The 21,433-nt window shown below is 32.6% G+C and overlaps 1 protein-coding gene across 1 annotated transcript in view; it reads left to right on the plus strand.

Annotated features, from left to right (window-relative positions):
• The first annotated feature begins 16,217 nt into the window (after positions 1–16,217).
• Positions 16,218–21,433, plus strand: part of LOC128998377 (ionotropic receptor 25a-like) — a 117,932-nt gene continuing 112,716 nt past the window's right edge. The window contains exons 1-2 of the mRNA XM_054424492.1: positions 16,218–16,329; positions 17,038–17,197. Coding sequence (XP_054280467.1) covers positions 16,218–16,329; positions 17,038–17,197 — 272 coding nt within the window. The remainder of the gene's footprint in view (positions 16,330–17,037; positions 17,198–21,433) is intronic.

A 21,433-nucleotide genomic window follows, 5' to 3' on the forward strand; every position in this document is an offset into this window, starting at 1 on the left:
AAAAAAAATTTAAATTTAAAATTCCCATGTTATTCTTATGGAGAATATTGTAAAATGTTGTAGTTTGCTTGTTTATGGATATCTTTTGATCAAACTTGGCAAATATATTCATTTTATACTAAGCAATAATTATTTTACTTAAAACACACACTTTATTAGTTTCCTTGTAGCAGCAAACCTAGGTACTCGTTAAACCAAATGTTATTTAAATAGATCAATTGAAAATCAATTCAGCCAAATGGAAATTCGCTTAGACGGCAGGTTTGCTGCGGCGGGGGTATTTATATTTATAATCGTTATTGTGGACAACCTAATGCGGCTATGAGTAAGGCTATTTGCAAAATAACACTGAAAAACAAGATCAGCTCTTGAAAAATGATAAGATATTTACAAGAAATGTTGATTATATCTTTAAGTTTTATACATCTTGATTATTTCCATAATCTTTGAGTCGATTCGTTCTGAAATAACGCCTGTAATACTTAGAAATTGCTGGAATTCGAGCAACAGGGACACTAGTATTTTTTAAATTCATGTTTGACACTTACCAGCCGAACCGTGCCAAACATTCACCATCGTTTCAGCGGGATTTGTAAGCTACTCAAATCCCACTTAATTGAAGTGCATAAAATACAGTTAATCCTCCTTAGTTGCTGTATTGTTGATTTAGGTATGGGTCCTTACTTCTGGAATAGATGTGGGTTTAAAATTTTTTTTATTTTTAAAATTTTTCTAATCAAAATGTTAAGTTATTAACCATTTTACAGACCTCTTTGAACACTGTGTTTGAAGTGTATGGTAAAATGAAGTGTATCGTAGGGTAAAATAAGATTTTTGTGATGATAGCTTAGCTCGTTTTTACACTGACATATGTTTTCACGGAAAAATTGCACACTTGACAACGCCACAAACAACTGAATGTGTAAAAATCGGGGTCTGGCAGGTACATTTTTTACATTCCTTCTTTTGTTGGCGTCCCTTCATGTGCCTTATAGTCATGGCAAAGGTAACTTTAACAGGAAATTCCTTCTTAGTTTGATAGGATTACAGACTATCGCTAAGTACGTCAACAGTTTTACTGGGGCCAGTCAACTTTGCTATGATATTGTAGTTGCCCAAGTGTTGCCCAACTCCTACAACCAATATTGGGCCCTGATTAGCGTTTACGTTTCTGATCAACATGATAATAGAGTTCTTTTTAGTATAGTTTATGAGTTGACGAACCTGAAGGCCTAATGAATTTAAACATTCTGAAGGATCCAACAAAGCTTTTTACGTCTCTTGGCAAAGAGCCGAATCAGAACTGATGATAAACCATTTCCTGTAAATAAAAATTGACAAAATATAACTATTGTAAGTATTTTTGCACAATATGGCTTTTGAATAAAATTGGTAGATATTAATTTAATTTATTCATGTGTCGTTGAAAACTTTACATTTGAAATAAGAATTTTTGTAGTCACGGTGGAAATGTTTTGTAATTGAGATTTATTAGTTTGGGTATTCTAGTAAAATATCTAAACTTTACAGTTTGTAGCATTATGTGACCGTTAGCACGATAACTCGAACAAAATGATCAAATTTTGATGAAATTTGGTATAAACGTGTAAACCTACATTTATTCCAACGAGTTCGCGAACCAGCATGATCGGACTATGGAAACCGGGGTTTATTGGGGGTTTTATGGGGTTTTCCCATTTTTTACCCTAAAACCATAAAAATTTGGAGTATCTTTCCCAACCATTTTGAAGAGCTAAAAAAAAGAAATAATTAAGTACATTGAAGCATTGTTGTATGCCTAATGGTTACAGAGCAAATTCAATAAAGTCTAAATTTAAATGCCCATGTTATTCTTATGGAGAAAATGAAAACTGTTGTAGTTTACTTGTTTATGGATATATGTTCTTAAAATTTGACAAATTTATTTACTTCATACTACACTATTGACGTTTGGTCGAAAAACACGTTTTATCTTCCCCGTAGCAGCAAACCTAAGCACTCGTTAAATCTAATGCTATTTAAATTGGGAATAAATATATCTTTTTTATAGAAATAGTTTAGTAAAAATGTAATCAGACAAGAGGAAATTCGCTTAGCCTGCAGGTTTGTTAAGGTAGGGGTATTTTACCTATTGGCACAAGTATAAATTATTTGACCAAACGAACATTTGACTTCCAGCAACACTCCCACCTGGTCTTGCTGGTTTGTGAACTCATTCAAGTAATCCCACCCTTTAAGACAAATGTCATAAAATCGGACCAAAACTACTCAAGTCATCGTGTTCACGGACACACACACACTTACATAACAATTTGAACAAATTGTGTTTTTGGCCTATAGAGACATCAAAATGAAATAAGTATAATGGTACCAGTTCTAAGTCTTACCGTGCCACCTGCGGTAATAGCTACTTCCCCATAGAGAAATTTGCTAAATGAGTACAAACAAGTCTCCTCTAGGAAAAACTTAACAGCTTGGAAGGTAGGTCTTTAGTAATCTTAAAAATTTTATATTCATGATCTTTGGTTGTCGTCAGTTGTTTCTTTTATTTTCAGAAAATATATTATACTATTTGCTCTGACCGTGCTTTGCTACGGGGTGAGAATACAGTAGAGAATAATTCTAACAACATGTACACATGACGCAAAATATCTTGACACTTGACAAATTCCACAACTGAAATAAGATTTATAAAACAGCTTTGTTAGTAAAGTTTCTTTATAAGAAATTTCGATGGCCTGTGGGGCAAAGCCCGAGGACTTTTATTACAGGAATTGATGAAAGGGGGCGTCTACACAAAAAATACTTAATTTTGACACATCGTTTGTAAAAATCCATCCATTATTAACGGAGGAGTAGTGTTTCGTAGAAATCGCCTTCACGCATTATTTATACGTATTTTATTAAATAAAATTATTGCTCGTTGCATATTGTTTATTGAACATTTACTATACATAGCCAATGTATGAACTTTATTTTTTTACTTCCCAATATCAGTTCTTGGATTCTCTTCTCGAATCATTTCTCATTTGAGAGGGAAATGGGAGGAGACTACTGTTTCTCTATTCTAACAGTAGTCTGTATTTGCTGTACAGTATATCAGAGATGCATAATACCGGGTGACTTTGGAAGCGGCCTTAGGATCGCGTTATCACCAAACATATGCGACCTTGAACTTGGAATTGGTTTATTCGTCCTATATCACCTCAAGTTTATCTCTAAGAGCGATAAAATGTATTTACAAAGCATGAATTGGAGTAATTTATCTAAACTACAAGCTTTGGATAAGAGACCAAAATTACGTGTGAGGTTTATATAATTTAAGGGAAAGCATTTCATTACATTTGTAGCTGCCCAATCCTTGCAGGTGTAAGATAACGATTCCTTCATAAAAAAATAACTTACTAGATAAGATTTACTCTCATATTTAAGTGGTAGGGACTGGCAAAGTATAGGGTTTTATTTAATTAACGCGTAGAAATATAGATCTGAGTTTGTGTTATAAATTAATTTTGCATAAAAGAAAAAAAAATTTTCAAAACCTACCATGTTGCAGGAAATAGGGAAAATAGGGTAAAAATTGTTATTGTAATATTATAATAATGAATTTTGTAGTTCCAGGTTAGACCTGCTGCTTAAGCCTATATAATGCTTTCTTAAGCCTACAAACCTTCCCATCATCACCCTCCTTTACAATACCTTCGGGCTATTCCATAAATATTTCTTCATTTAGATTACTATTCAGAAATTCTGTTTTAATATCTACATTATCTATTTCTAAATCTTACTCAGAGGCTAGACCAGAAAGAATTCTAAGTGAAGATAACTTAACTACTGGAGCAAAGGTCTGGTCATAGTCTTCACCTGGTATTTGACTAAACCCCTTAGCGACTAATCTAGCTTTATGTCTTTTTGATCCATCTTTCTCGAATCACAAAACTTTTGTCAATTTAAATATGATCCGTGTATATATTAAGAAGTCTAATTATGTTCTAATTGTTATTGGTTTACATGTTGATGATTTTTACATTTTTTCGAACTCAGTTGATGATAGGTATGCGTAAACCTAAGCTTGCAATTGCTAACTCATTCAAGATGAGATAACTTGGTGCTATCAAAGGGATAATGGTTGTTAGCTGGTCCCATAATGCGAGGGTCGAAAAAGACCATGGCAATAAAACGACCCCACTGGTCCCGAGGGATCCAGGTAATTCAGGGGCGGCTAATCCAGCGGGGCAATGAGGCATGAAGCGTGATGTGAACAAACAACTTGCAGTACTGTCCTCGTCAAAGGATGGTGCGAATTTTGGAGTTCCCTCGCTAGTTCATCATCTCAGAGCAAAGCTCTAAACAATGCATCACTTCACTGTAAAGGTAAGAAACAGCAATACTTGCAGCGCTCTCAGCATCAATGAATGTGACGAATTTAGGGTTTCGAAGCGAAGTCGCCCTTACCTTCGAAATGCATCACCATGACGGAAAGTCTAAATACCTTTCTAACCCATCTCCCAATAAATCCCCGATGTGTGTTATGGAATAGAGTAAGCAGACAGATTTTCCCAAGTGGAAGAGATCAATATATATCAATAAAAAAAAAATATATTGATACGTATCAATACGTATTTGGGCCAACACACATCAATACACATCAATACAAGTTAATAGGATCCGAGTCATTAGCTTATTTGAAAATAATTTGTAGCTTGTAAAACACAAATTTTAATTTGTTTCAAAATGTCAAATCATATCAGTTATGCATAAAAAATCAAATAAAAATGAAAAATTAATAAAAAATCTTGGCAAAAGTTTACTGTATTACCCGAGATTTGAACCAGGTACTCCAGCATAGAAGCCGGTTGTCTTAGCCATCACACCACAGAAGCTTCATGTATGACTGTGTAATGATAGCCATTTTGAATGCGAGAACCTGTATTAGGCCTCAAGATTTAACTTGAAAAAAAAATTTTGCTATGGCATTTGGGTCATTACAAGCATGTATAAAGCTTTAACTTGTTTCAAAACTGTTTTATTACCATTTCAAACTGTTTTCATGTTGCTTGGGTGATATGAATAGTGTCAATACAATTTATTGTTATTTATTTCTAAAAAAGGATTTCAATAATGATTTTGTGAGGGATTTTTATCCCTAACAATAACACATTGAGCAAAAAAAAATGAAAAGTTGTCGAAAGCTGTACTACAATTGTTGTATAACAATTATTTTAAAACATTTTGATTTAAACTTCAAATTACAACAATTTTGATATAAGATTGAAACAATTTCATCATTGTTTAACAATAAGTTTTTTGCAGTTGGAAAAAATAAGTTTCAATACGAGCTGTAACTGTTTTAAAATTGTTTTACAATCAGTTTTTTGGAGATTAAGAAAATTAGTTTTAATACATGTTGTAATATGTTTTACAAAACAATTTTAAAATTGTTTTACAATCAGTGGCAGGGGGTGTAGGGGTGAGGTAGGCTGGGAAACCCAGTTGAGTTGGCACAAGACCTTTGCCCTAGCTACTAAGATAAGCCCGCCGCTACCTCAATGCTACCTTCTAACTCTTAACTATCTATCTATCCATATATATATCTATATATATATATATATCTATTGTCGTCCAAACAAGTCAACTACCATTATTATGACACTAGTATAAAATACCAAACAATTTGGTTCATGACCTCAGAAATAATCAACGACAAGTAACAAAATAAAACTTTTATTAATTCACAAAATAACAATAACAAAATGATAACTTCTTTACAAAATAAATATATATATATATATATATATATATATATATCCTTTAATAAATAAAGTGTAAGGGAAAATAACCCTTACAAATTAAAAACAGAGGAAATAGATTAAAAGAATGTCATTAAAAGTATAAAAAAATTCTTATAACTATTATCGTAAAGTTTGGCAAGAATTAAAAGTATTATTTATTTTGTAAATTATACTAGCCCTATAATCTGTTTCAAATTGTTATTAAACTTGGTTTAAATGGCTAAACCATATTTAATTAATTAAACTGGTATATGCCTAAATTATATTGAGTTTTAGGTACCTCAGCTAACGTCTATGACCTAAAATTACAGTTTTTCATTTTTTCAAAGAATAACATATTTATTACTTTTTATTTCACCAGTTTACATTGGTATTTTGTATAATCCATAATGTTCATACATGTGATACATTTTTGAGATAGTTTGCATTTTATTTCCGTATTGATGTCTATTGATTTATATTTACATCTAACATATTTCAAAAATATTCTCTATTGATATCAATGAACGATTTGTTTGCTCTAATGATCTATATTGATAACATTTTGTGTTTATAGATGTCTAGTGATATGTATTGATTAAGTTTTCAGTGATGTCTATTTGTTTGTATTTACTTGTTATGATATCCATGAACATCTATTGATATCACTAAGCATCTAGTGATATCAATAGGTTTTTTTTCTATTGATTTCTATTGATGTCTTCCACTAGGGTTGTTGTCATGTAAAAAACTATTTTTGGTCAAAGAGGGGCAACTTTAATAGAAGACGATGTTGTTACATTTATATAGAAACTATTCGCGAGGACCTGTCTTCATGGTGGAACGGTGGAGTTGCACGAAAATTCGTAAGTAAATATTTATTTGGTGTGCCTAGATCTATCTATACAGGGTGTTTTTTAAGTGTGCCACCATTTGCAACTTTAAATGGGGAACATTCTCTTGTTTTTTAAGAAGTTCAAAAATAATTAAATGATTTTTTTAAATGGCTGCCATTTTTCAATATGGCGGTCAACTTTGAAATTTCTTATGGAACACCCTATATTTTATCATGTATTCGGACAGAACATGCAATTTAAAAACTTGTTTAATCGTGACATTTTTTCGATAAACCCACTCGTTTAGGAGTTACAGCCTATGGAATAATGACTTCCGGTATACATTTTGCATCATGTAGCTCCTAAAATTAACTTGTTATTAATTAAATTGTAATCCTAAAAATCTATTGAGATCACTAGATGCTTCGTGATATCAATAGATGTTCTTGGATATCATAACAAGTAAATACAAACAAATAGACATCACTGAAAACTTAATCAATACATATCACTAGACATCTATAAACACAAAATGTTATCAATATAGATCATTAGAGCAAACAAATCGTTCATTGATATCAATAGAGAATATTTTTGAAATATGTTAGATGTAAATATAAATCAATAGACATCAATACGGAAATAAAATGCAAACTATCTCAAAAATGTATCACATGTATGAACATTATGGATTATACAAAATACCAATATAAACTGGTGAAATAAAAAGTAACAAATATGTTATTCTTTGAAAAAATGAAAAACTGTAGTTTTAGGTCATATACGTTAGCTGAGGTACCTAAAACTCAATATAATTTAGGCATATACCAGTTTAATTAATTAAATATGGTTTAGCCATTTAAACAAAGTTTAATAAAAATTTGAAACAGATTATAGGGCTAGTATAATTTACAAAATAAATAATACTTTTAATTCTTGCCAAACTTTACGATAATAGTTATAAGAATTTTTTTATACTTTTAATAACATTCTTTTAATCTATTTCCTCTGTTTTTAATTTGTAAGAATTATTTTCCCTTACACTTTATTTTTTAAAGGATATATATATATTTATTTTGTAAAGAAGTTATCATTTTGTTATTATTTTGTGAATTAATAAAAGTTTTATTTTGTTACTTGTCGTTGATTATTTCTGAGGTAATGAACCAAACTGTTTGGTATTTTATACTTGTGTCATAATAATGGTATTTGACTTGTTTAGACGACAATATATATATATAGTTAACAGTTAGAAGGTAGCATTGAGGTAGCGGCGGGCTTATCTTAGTAGCTAAGGCAAAGGTCTTGTGCCAACTCAACTGGGTTTCTCAGCCTACCTCACCCCTACACCCCCTGCCACTGATTGTAAAACAATTTTTAAATTGTTGTAAAACAGTTACAAATTGTATTAAAACTCATTTTTTTAACTGCCATAAACTAATTGCTAAACAATTTTAATTGTTGTAAAACAGTTTACAACATGTATTCAAACTCATTTTCTTAAACTTCAAAAAACTGACTGTAAAACAATTTTAAAATTGTTGTAAAACAGTTACAGCTCGTATTGAAACTTATTTTACCTACGACCGTTTTTTAAAGTAGCCATTTCAGTCCAATTCTTAGAATTGAAAAGTTTCACTTTACAGCTGTTTACTTTCATATCCGCATAGTTTCATTTCATATCCGCATAGTTTTCTCATATCCACACGGTAACGGACCAATGAGGTTCAAGTATTGAGAGAAAAGAAATACAATTGTAATGCTTCGATCGTCAACTAATCAGCTGATCAGTTGACCAATTTAATTGTTGATCCGACTTGTTCATGTTGATACTCGCGTATTCTTAATTAAGTTGGTGGAAGTCCAAAAATAAATTAAATACTTGCCGAATTGTACCTGATACAATATTATTTATGGTAAGAATGCTGCTAGCAATGTAATTTTTAACGAAGTTTAACAAACACGTAATTACAGGAAATCAGCTGATTATACAACAAGTCGTTGCATCACTTTCAGACAATACACGAAAACATAACCTCTCTAAAAAGTTATCAGTAGTGATTGTTAGTAATTAAATCCAGATTGATAGTAATTAAAAAACGGTCGTAGGTAAAGTAGTGTACGCAACTCGCGTTAATAGTCTTTACGACACTCGTAGAAGTTTTTAAGGCACGAGCCTTGGCGAGTGCCTTAAATTTTCTACTCGTGTCGTAAAGACTCACTTAACGCAATCGTTGCGTAAACTACTATTTTTCAACTGCAAAAAACTTATTGTTAAACAATGCTTAAATTGTTTCAATCTTATATAAAAATTGTTGTAATATGAAGTTTAAATCAAAATGTTTTAAATTAATTGTTATACAACAATTGTAGTACAGCTTTCGACAACTTTTAATTTTTTTTTTTTTTTGCTTAATGGGTTATTGTTAGGGATAAAAATCCCTCACAAAATCATTATTGAATTCCTTTTTTAGAAACAAATAAAAATAAATTGTATTGACACTATTTATATCATCCAAGTAACATGAAAACAGTTTGAACTGGTAATAAAACAGTTTTGAAACAAGTTAAAGCTTTATACATGCTTGAAATGACACAAATGCCATAGAAAAATCTTTTTCAAGTTAAATTATGAGGCCTAATACAGGTTCTCGCATTCAAAATGGCTATCATTACACAGTCAGACATGAAGCTTTTGTGGTGTAATGGCTAAGACAACCGGCTTCAATGCTGGAGTCCCTGGTTCAAATCTCGGGTATAACAGTGAACCTTTGCCAAGATTTTTTTTACTTTTTCATTTTTATTTTATTTTTAGTGCATAACTGATATGATTTGATATTTTTAAACAAATTAAAATTTGTTTTTTTACATATCAATATAATTTTTTTAAATTGATATATAGTGATCTCTTCCACTAGGGAAAATCTGTCTGCTTACTCTATTCAATAACACACATCGGGGATTTATTGGGAGAAGGGTTAGAAAGGTATTTAGACTTTCCGTCATGGTGATGCATTGTGAAGGTAAGGGAGACTTCGCTTCGAAACCCTAAATTCGTCACATTCATTGATGCTGAGAGCGCTGCAAGTATTGCTGTTTCTTACCTTTACAGTGAAGTGATGCATTGTTTAGAGCTTTGCTCTGAGATGATGAACTGGCGAGGGAACTCCAAAATTCGCACCATCCTTTGACGAGGACAGTACTGCAAGTTGTTTGTTCACATCACGCTTCATGCCTCATTGCCCTGCTGGATTAGCCGCCCCTGAATTACCTGGACCCCTCGGGACCAGTGGAGTCGTTTTATTGCCATGGCCTTTTTCTACCCTCGCATTATGGGGCCAGCTAACAACCATTTTCCCTTTGATAGCACCAAGTTATCTCATCTTGAATGAGTTAGCAATTTGTTTGTAGCACTAGGTAGCAAGCTTAGGTTTACGCATACCTATCATCAACTGAGTTCGAAAAAATGTAAAAATCATCAACATGTAAACCAATAACATTTAGAACATCATTAGACTTCTTAATATATACACAGATCATACTTAAATTTACAAAAGTTTTGTGATTCGAGAAAGATGGATCAAAAAGACATAAAGCTAGATTAGTCGCTAAGGGGTTTAGTCAAATACCAGGTCAAGACTATGACCAGACCTTTGCTCCAGTAGTTAAGTTATCTTCACTTAGAATTCTTTCTTGTCTAGCCGCTGAGTGAGATTTAGAAATAGATAATGTAGATATTACAACAGAATTTCTGAATAGTAATCTAAATGAAGAAATATTTATGGAATAGCCCGAAAGTATTGTAAAGGAGGGTGATGATGGGAAAGTTTGTAGGCTTAATAAAGCATTATATAGGCTTAAGCAGGCAGGTCTAATCTGGAACTACAAAATTCATTATTATAATATTACAATATAATTTTTTACCCTATTTTCCCTATTTCCTGCAACACGGTAGGTTTTGAAAATATTTTTTTCTTTTATGCAAAATTAATTTATAACACAAACTCAGATCTATATTTCTACGCGTTAATTAAATAAACTCCTATACTTTTCCAGTCCCTACCACTTAAATATGAGAGTAAATCTTATCTAGTAAGTTATTTTTATGAAGGAATCGTTATCTTACACCTGCAAGGATTAGACAGCTACAAAAGTAATGAAATGATTTCCCTTAAATTACATAAACTTCACACGTAATTTTGGTCTCTTATCCAAAGCTTGTAGTTTGGATAAATTACTCCAACTCGTGCTTTGTAAAAACATTTTATTGTTTCTTAGAGATAAACTTAAGGTAATATAGGACGATAAACCAATTCCAAGTTCAAGGACGCATATGTTTGGTGATTACGCGATCCTAAGGCCGCTTCCAAAGTCACCCGTTATTTTGCATCTCTGATATACAGCAAATACAGACTACTGTTAGAATAGAGAAACAGTAGTCTCCTCTCATTTCCATCTCAAATGAGAAATGATTCGAGAAGAGAATCCAAGAACTGATATTGGGAAGTAAAAAAATAAAGTTCATACATTGGCTATGTATAGTAAATGTTCAATAAACAATATGCAACGAGCAATAATTTTATTTAATAAAATACGTATATATAATGCGTGAAGGCGATTTCTACGAAACACTACTCCTCCGTTAATAATGGACGGATTTTTACAAACGATGTGTCAAAATTAAGTATTTTTGTGTAGACGCCCCCTTTCATCAATTCCTGTAATAAAAGTCCTCGGGCTTTGCCCCACAGGCCATCAAAATTTCTTATAAAGAAACTTTACTAACACAGCTGTTTTATAAATCTTATTTCAGTTGTGGAATTTGTCAAGTGTCAAGATAGTTTACGTCATGTGTACATGTTGTTTGAATTATTCTCTACTGTATTCGCACCCCGTAGCGAAGCATGGTCAGAGCAAATAGTATAATATATTTTCTAAAAAAAAAGAAACAACTGACGACAACCAAAGACCATGAATATAAAATGTTTAAGATTACTAAAGACCTACCTTCCAAGCTGTTTAGTTTTTCCTAGAGGAGACTTGTTTGTACTCATTTAGCAAATTTCTCCATATATATCCATAAACAAGTAAACTACAACAGTTTTCATTTTCTCCATAAGAATAACATGGGCATTTAAATTTAGACTTTATTGAATTTTCTCTGTAACCATTAGGCATACAACAATGCTTCAATGTACTTAATTATTTCTTTTTTTAGCTCTTCAAAATGGTTGGGAAAGATACTCCAAATTTTTATGGTTTTAGGGTAAAAAATGGGAAAACCCTATAAAACCCCCAATAAACCCCGGTTTCCATAGTCCGATCATGCTGGTTCGCGAACTCGTTGGAATAAATGTAGGTTTACACGTTTATACCAAATTTCATCAAAATCTGATAATTTTGTTTGAGTTATCGTGCTACCGGTCACATATATATATGAATTTGTACGGATGGTGTTTTTGGCCTCTAGGGACCTCAAAAGGAAAAAGCAAATCGGTCCCGGGTCCAGGTCTCGCCATGAGACCTACGGTAACAGCTTATTCCCAATATAGGAAATTATATATATTATTCCCCTATATATATGTGGGCTTTTGAAATTTCCAAAAATTGTTTTTTTCTTTTCCACTAAAAAATGGAAATGCCCAAATTTCATTACAACCACCCTGTAGAGCTTAAAAACTGAATAATTTTGTATATGTAAGTGTTGCACGATTAAAGGTAACGGAGAAAATTACAATATGTTTTACATTTTTAATTCCCATGTTGTTATTGAGAAAAAGAAAACTGTTGTAGTTTACTTGTTTATGAATATATGTGGATTAAATTTGGCAAATTTATTTATTTCATTTTATACCAATCATGCTTGGTCAAAAAAAAAATACTTTTACCTTCCCCGTAGCAACAAATCTAAGCACTCGTTAAATCTAATGTCATTTAAAGGGTGAACAAATGTGTCTTGTTTTTGGAAACATTCTATCAAAAATCCATTCAGTCAAATTGAAATTCGCCTAGTCTGCAGATTTGTTGCGGCGGGGATATTACTATACTCATCTTGTAACTGTCTTTTGATCAATTATTCTCAAAGATGTAGTGTTAATATATTTGTTTTTATTTTAGTGATTATCAATAGCTTGGACAATATCCATGTTCAATCTGGTGTGGATGAAGGTTTAGGATTCATCCAGTCGCTTGTAAATGTTCACTTCAACTGTGTCCTCAGAATCACAAGTCACGATTATATGAGCGGGCAGCTCTTTTTGGACCATAGTAAGTTAATTTACCTGAACACAACAATGGATTTATGTCTATATTTATTCTTTTTGTCTATGCCTTGTCAAGGCATTGTCAAGTGATCCTTCAAGAACGTTTCGTCCATTGTAGACTCGTCAAAAAACATTTAAATAAATACACATAAAACACGATACATTGTACGAAACATTTAACACTTAGTAGGCCAACTATTTACCGGTCGCGGCACGGAGGAAGACTGGCTGGAATTATGTAACCCCGACCCCTTATCCGTTATCAGTCGTACTGCAAAGGTCAAACTGTTCCTGTCTATTGTTGTGAGCTATTATGGTGATAAAAATTGAATGAGATTTGAAGTTTCGCTGGTCATTTAAAATATTTTAAAGTTTATTTTAAACCAAGTATTATAGATAAAATAATAACGAAATTAAAGAACAAACCAAATGAACCCGAGAAGAAATACATTTGTATAGAATACAGCCACATAGCTCACAACGGGCTCAACAAAGTTTTAAAGAAACATGGGCTTCAATAAAACTTCAGGACCACAAATAAGACTATAAAATCTCTGTCAAATAAAATTACTGATGAAAATAAGCTTGAAAAGTCTGGGGTCTACAAACTAAAATGCGTGGATTGTTCTGATTTTCATATTGGACCAACTGGCAGGACCTTCAACCAATGGCACAAAGAACATTGCCCCGACCCCAGAGCAGACAAATAAAAATCCACTTTTGCCCAACATTTATTGGATAACAATCACACCGTAGATGTAATTGACAACAGTCTGGAAATCCTTCACATTTGTAACAAAGGTAACAAATTAGACTCTCTAGAACAATTCGAAATCTATAAAAGTTTCCAAGACATCCACAATAAAAACCGTATTTTAAATGACCAGCTAAACTTCAAATCTCATTCAATTTTTAACGTCATAATAGCTCACAAAAATAGACAGGAACCTTTGCAGTACGACTGATAACGGAGAAGGGGTCCAAGTCCAAGTCTAAATGACTGTGGCGACTAGCACCACGTCTCGTGAAGCTCCGGGGTTACATAATTCCAGCTAGTCATTTAAACATTTAATAAGTGTTAAATGTTTCGTACAATGTATCGTGTTTTATGTGTATTTATTTAAATGTTTTTTGACGGTCTACAATGGACGAAACGTTCTTGAAGGATCACTTGATGCCTATAGGCGAAACATTATAGGCGAAACATGTAAAGTTTTTTAATATTTATTTGGTAAATAAATAATAAATAAATGTCCAAGGTTTACAATGATGAATACATATAAACCTTTTATTAGTCAAATTGTACAAATAAGTAGGGTTATATATTTAGATGAAACTCTTAATCTCAGGGTTCTAGGAATGTGCCGGCTTAAAGTAGGCTTATGTGATGTTGGATAGGCATAAGCCAATGTTCATCACAAGTTATGTACAGTTCAATTTACACTTTTGAAAAGAAGAAAGTTCAAATTTTGAATTTAGTAAAATGATAATTTAGGTTAAAGTTCAAAATTGCAAAAGTCAATAGAAATTTTGGAATGTGAGTATTTAGCAAAGTACAAGTTCAGTTTGATCTCACCCAAAAGTTTATAGTAGTCTTCTCCACAAATATATTTCTTGAGGTAGAAATGATATGTATTAAATAATTGAGAAAAATCTTGACATTTTAAATACTGTACTGTTAAGTTAAATCACCAATTAAAATTTTTAAATCATCTTCCTGTCTTGCTTCTTCATTACTTATTCTCAATTGAAAAAAATCTTGATTCTTGATGTTCAATTTCATACATCTGTTTCAACAATTAGTTCACTGGTTTCTTGATGTCACTATTCACTGTTACTTTTATGATTGGTTGGTATTATATGAAGAGTATTTTAATTACATTTTTGAAAGTGAAAGAGAAGAATAATTTTGTAAAATAATTCAAACTGTATAAATAACTTCCAGTGATTATAAATTTAGCTTATTAAATAAATGACAGTGTTTGATGAGAATGTGAAATATGGAAATTTACAATAGGTGGAACCTTTTGCCCTTCTACTGTATGTAAACACATGTGATAATTTAGAGGTATTAATTTAGCTAATAGTAGGCTTAGGTATTTGGATACATAACACATGGTTTATTAACATTCAACTTATATACAAATTCAAAAGTAAACAATGAGGATAATTTTGGAACATCTCAATTATCCCCTCAGAAATCTGGTATTTGAGTATCCAATACTAGATTTCGAATAATGTGAACAAAATTATTATAGAAAACATTAATATTGGAATAGGAAAATACTTAAAATTAACAAGTTGTATCTTCTGAATAAGAGAAAACATAGTAATGAACAAGGTGAAACAAAGAAAAGTTGATAAGTTCTTGGGAGATTAATGAGGTATACGAATTCACTTGAATAGATCAATATGAAAAGAATGATAGTATATACAATATTTACAATTAGGTCATGAATAAACTTGACAGGTTTTTGGTGATTAGATCTCTTCATTGATCGGAGGTAGGTAATGCTTGAGTGCAGAAACATGGTATGGTCCAAGTTCTTGTTCTTCATTTGGAAGAAAAACTATGTACGTTGAATCTCCTAGTGCTCGGTGAATCCTGAACGGTCCTTCATACACATCGAATAATTTTGCAGTCTCTCCTAATATAGCATGTGATAGAGGATGTGCTTTTATCAAAACTAAGTCGTTTGGTTGAAAGGTGGTGGCTTTATGATGTCTATTGAATTTTGCTGCTCTCTTCCTTCTCTTCTCTCTAATTCGCTGAGAAGCTAGAAAGACTTTTCTTTCCATTGGTATATCTGTAATGAAAGGGTTAGTGATGTACCTCTCCCAGAAGCATGGATCTCTTCGGCCTAAGTGTAGCTCGTTCGGAGTGAATCCGGTCGTCTCATGGTGTACTTCATTTAAAAACTTGTTAATGTCAGGAATAAAGCGTGCCCAATTTCTGTGTTGATGGTATCAATAGGTTCTTAAGCATCTTTTAACCTCTTTAATAGGTCGTTCAGCCATATTGTAACAAGGGTGATATACAGGGCTAAAGACAGGAATGATGTTATTCTCCTCAAGTTTTCTCATCCAAGCTCGGCTTTTGAATTGAGAGCCGTTATTGCTTTGTATCTTTCTGGGTTTTCCGAATTGTATGAAATGTGTACCGAAGAGTTTATTTAGATGGTCTTGGTGTTAGCGCTTCTGATTGGATAAAGTTTTATAAATTTAGTGAATATATCAATTGTTATAAGGATGAATTTAGTGTTGCCTACACTAGTGGGTAGCGGTCCAATTAAGTCTATGGCAAGATGATCATTTTTTGCAGTGCAGTGAATTCCTTTGGCTAATCCATGGTGTGGATGTGGGTTTACTTTGCACTGGGGTTGCACTGGGTTTACTTTGGGGTTACTTTGCGGTTGGCGGTCAAGTTGGTCTATGACGTCTGTCCCTGTATTATCACAGGTGCGTGTTCATTCATTCATTGTTTCCCTCCAGTATCTTATAGCTGGATTGTAAATACAGTTGGATTGGAGGAAGAGTTTATCATTCAAAACATTTCGATGGTCAGCTATAACCGCTCTGTATATTTCAAACTCTTCCAATGTGTTTCTGGTTAAACGGTCCTGCTATAAATGTAAAACTTCCATATTACAATTGATGTCTGAATAATTGTGGTTGTGTAATACAGATGTTCTGCAAAATTAATGTTCCTTAAATCTCTTCTTAAACGAGCTTGACGTCTGACCAGTGTAGTTGTTCGTGCAGTCATTACAATTTATTTTGTAGACTCCAGACTTATCGTAGATAGTTGAACTAGTTTCTGTTTGCTCTTTCAATAGAGATCCAAGTTAATTGTTCGTCTTGAACGATACGGTGAATTTTACAGTGAACTCTGTTAACGACCTTCGAATTAAGTGATTACCTGACACCTTGAGGCCTGATTATGGTTCAGAAGAACCGAAACTAGTTGCCAAAAGCAGCAACAAAGGATTACTATATGCCGGTATTGTAAACCATTTTAAGTATAATACAGTAATCCGGAGGCTAAACAACTATTTTAATTATTTCAGTTTGAAATAAATACTTTAATATATTAAGTCTTAAATATTTTACTATTTTTCACAATATGACCTAAGTTTTTCATTTATGAGTTTTATATATGTTTCGCAGTATGTGAAAAATATGCAGATGCAGTAGCCAACAACTGCAGTCCTGATCTGATTCTGGATCTTACTGTGGATAGAGAGATGTCTGAGGCCGCTAAAACATTCTCTGCGAATCTTGGCATCCCTACAGTGGCGGCCGCTCATTCTATGTTTGGCGACCTCAGGTCTAAACAAATATTGTTTTGATTCTAATAGCATAGGACCTATGTTACTTTGGAATTATTTACTGTATTATAGGTGTCAAAATAGTGTTGGAAAATATCACACGAGTGACAGCTCTTGCGTATTTCATTTGAGTTATCTTAGGATCAAAAACTTAATAATACAGCATAATACATTTTAGTAGTATTTACCATATTATTTGTCGCCTCTGTCTTTGAGTAATAGTTGTAAATTATCCTATGTGACATCTTCAGGGGATACCATCACACTAACACTATGGGTCGTCGGAATTTTATCCACCAGGAAGTTTACCCTCTGGACAAAGCTGACGTCCCTATGACGTAGTAACCTGAGCTCTCAAAAGTTTGTTCACGGGCGGAATTTCACCCCCGCGGATTTGGTAGTCTAATCTTTATGAAAATAGACAGAGCGTGATAAATTAGATTAGCAATAAAAACCGAAATTTTACCCCCTGTCCATATAACTAGTGTTTAGACAACTGTAGATGTACAGTTGTCTAAACTGCCCGGATTTTCACCTCCTGGCTACCTCCTGGAGATATAGAAATTATTGAGAATGATTAATTTTCTTCTTTCAGTTTTAATTTAATAGTTAACATTTTATTATAAGTAGGCTATCTTAATTTATTTGTAATCTCAACTAAGTAAATCAGTTTTGCTGTTTAATTTTGATATTCGGAATTTGGGTTTGGGGCCAACTGTTGATTAATATGTAATAATGTATAATAAACTGAGTAACTTATCATATTGGGTGAACACGTCTTTAACAATTTATTATACCACCGTGGAAAAAATGTATTTAGTTTCTGTTGTATAATAACACAATGTGCCTCTTTGTTTCTTCAGCCACAAACCATGACCTATTTATGGTTTGTACTGAGAAAGGTCATCGAAACACCTGTTAAAAAATGAAGTAGTAGGCATACGGTAAAAGGTATTTGACCAATTGTTGTATTGACTACTGCAAGGAAACCCAAATGTTTGTATATACATATTAACCAACAGTTGGTCCAAAAAATTTAATCCCGAAACTCGAATATTAAAATTAAATTCAAACCCTGTTTGATTAGTTAAGGTTACAAATAAATTGAAATAAGCTACTTAATAATAAAATGTTTACTTTTAAATGAAAACTTAAAGAATATTAAAGAATATTCCTGGGGTAAAAATCCGGGGGGTAAAATTCCGGGGGTAAAACTCCGGGCCATACATTTTGAGCTGACCTCATGAGGTAGTAAAAGTCCGGGGGTAAAATTCCGGCCCGTACTCTCTGGGTTTTTATAATTTAATGTGTTCTGATTAAGTTCATAACCGTGAAAATAAACGTTTAATTCCGCCTTTAATCCATCGAACTTATGTTGTGTAACTCAAAAGTTCGCGGCCGGAAATTTACCCCCTGGTTTGTGAAGTCAGTTTTTCCAAGGGGGTAAAATTCCAGGGGGATATAAATCCACTACCCCAACACTATCGCTATTGTCATTGTCTATATATTTACAAATATTTACACACATCATCGTCACATGTTCAATACGGGCAGGCTAAGTGGTAGAATAATGTTGGCGGGAGGTCCTTCTTTTTTCGTTTTAGTTCTTGAAATCGCGGTGTTAAAATTTCAATTTTAAAATACCAGACACTAAACCCAGACTAATTTCTTTCCTCCACCGTCAATTGGCTTAAATTCCAGATTTGCGGACCGAGGAGCGCACAATACCTGCTCTAATAGGAGGTCATAAATAAAATTCGTAGGGATAGGACCGAGGAACGCAGAGGTACCTTGCGCTCCTCTGTCCTACCCGTGCCGAGGAACTAATCCCCTACTTATACGGATTACAAGAGACAATGGCTGGGTCGACCCTGAGAGTAAATCCCATTAGTCGCACCTCACTGAATACACCACTTAAAAATGAAAATGTAGGGAGTAATTTTTAAACTATAAACATTTTAACAGAGACAATGCAAGATACTGTATTATGTATTCAAAGTATCTTACTAATATTATAAATCTGAAAGTTGGCGTGTTTGTTTGTTTGTTTGAAGTTCAATCACACATTAACTACTGGACGGATTGGGCTGAAATTTGGTATGATGATAGCTCACATTCCCGATTAACATATAGGCATATTCTTATCTCAAAAATTCTTTCGGGCTCTTCCCCAGTGGCTCTGCAGTTCCCCATGTTAATCTTATGAGTATTCATATTTAAAGGGAATTAAAGAATTTAGTCAGCTGTTTCAACTAAAAAAGTTGGTTCTATGGTATGCAAAAGCATTAAAAGTTATAAGATTTATCAACAGGGTGCAGCACTATTATTTTTTTATGAAAACAGGTAATTTGAACCAAGCAGCAACAAAAATCCATGATACGCAATGAGAACTGTCAAAGTTGGATTGTTTACACTTATGTTTATGTTTTTAATTTCATGAATAATTTGTGATATTTTGTGAATCTTTAATAATTTATTTTTCTCTAATAGTTTAGCTGAAGTGGTAGAACATTATGGCTATGGTAGATGTGCACCGTAGATGTGGCTATACAATACTGTAAATTTAAAGAAGGACATTTCATCAAACTGCGTCCTCCCCCAAATTGTAAACGCAAAGCTTGATTATAGATGCAATAAGCATTTTATACTTATATGCCAATCCCGTACGAAGGACAGGTACTCTGCTAGTTTATTATAAAAACTATTGGTTTTTGTCCTACGTTGGTTTTTGTCAGCCCATTTTCAATGCAGACAAACTGCATATTTTTCTAAGGGCAGTTTAATACAAATTAAATATTTAACACTAAATAGTACGGAACTAAATTTGCTTTAATTTATTATGTTTAAAATCATATTACATTATATGAGACAGTTAAACTTTCTCTCTGCGTTTCAGAATTATCAAATGCTGTACAGTATTTTGTATTTTGTTTTGCAGGTATAGTTTGTAAAATTCCAATTTAGGTTTGAAGGCATGACGACTATGCTTATAACATGTATGATTCTATGTAACTTGTTTTGATCCTCGACTCGTGATTCATCCTTCATCTCCAACCTGCGGAAACACCTGACATTTTCTCTCGTGGTTGAGTTAGGATATTAAATGACTCAATACTACCGGACATTCGTACTATTTAGAAGCAACGAATACCATTATTGAAACCAATTCTTAAGAACAACATATTATGTTGTGCATTTCCGGCTTAGGTGGGTGAGCCTTTGCTGAAAGTATATTTATTTGCCAAATGACAATGTGCCTGCGCTAAATTTACTTCAAAAAGTAGTGTTGTTTATATAGGCTTTGTTTAAAATTTAAAATAATGTTAGTATAAGAATTACTAATGATTTTCTGAAATTATATTGTCGTAGTAGTATATTGCTAGAAATATCTGAAAGTAAATCGATTGTTTTTATTTTCGATAACTTTTAACTGTTGTATTGCCGACAAAAAAGTGTATCTAATTAAAACCTTTATTCCTCAAGATCCTATAATTAACTATTCCTAACTGATTAGAGCACAAATTGGTTTCATCAGAATTTACTTGGCTATTTCCAAAGTAATGGCATAAGCATCGTTTAGGTAGATTGTACAGCCTCCGTATTATTACCAATAACTATAAACATAATTACTCTATTTGAATGATAAATTCAAATAACAATAACTGGCACACTCTAGACGAATTTCTAAAAAAAGAGTAAACTATAATAGAAATTAAAACCGGTCTTTATTAAAATAGTGTTACTAGTTACAATATAAACTATTTATACCGTAATACAAAATACACTTTTTAGTCTTCAATCAAATGAGAGATAATAAGTAATGATTAACTTACAATCAGTGACATGGTTTTATTTTTAATTTCTTGCAATACAACTAATTTGGTGACCAATTTTACAAATTCTTTTATCCAGCGAGAACAAAGTTATCTTTGAAAAAAACATCAAACCGTAGGCCTACTACAGTTTAAACATTTTTTCGGCCCTACAAACATTAGTAACAATGAATTAAGTTGTTTGACGTTGTGACATGTTGCTATTTATACATTGTGACAGACAATGTTTAGCAATTCAACAAACGTTTTACATGGTGACAACATAAACGCCAAATAAAGATTCGAAAACTAAAAGAAAGTAATACAAATTGAGTTTAAATTAGGAAGATGATTAAAATTGCAATAACTTTAAAATTATATGGAACTAGCTGGCCCGACAGACTTTGTCCTGTCCTAATGTGG

This window comes from Macrosteles quadrilineatus, unplaced genomic scaffold (genome assembly GCF_028750875.1).
Source record: "Macrosteles quadrilineatus isolate MER2022 unplaced genomic scaffold, UCM_ALF_1.0 Scaffold_1__1_contigs__length_201487025, whole genome shotgun sequence".
Lineage (NCBI taxonomy): Eukaryota > Metazoa > Arthropoda > Insecta > Hemiptera > Cicadellidae > Macrosteles > Macrosteles quadrilineatus.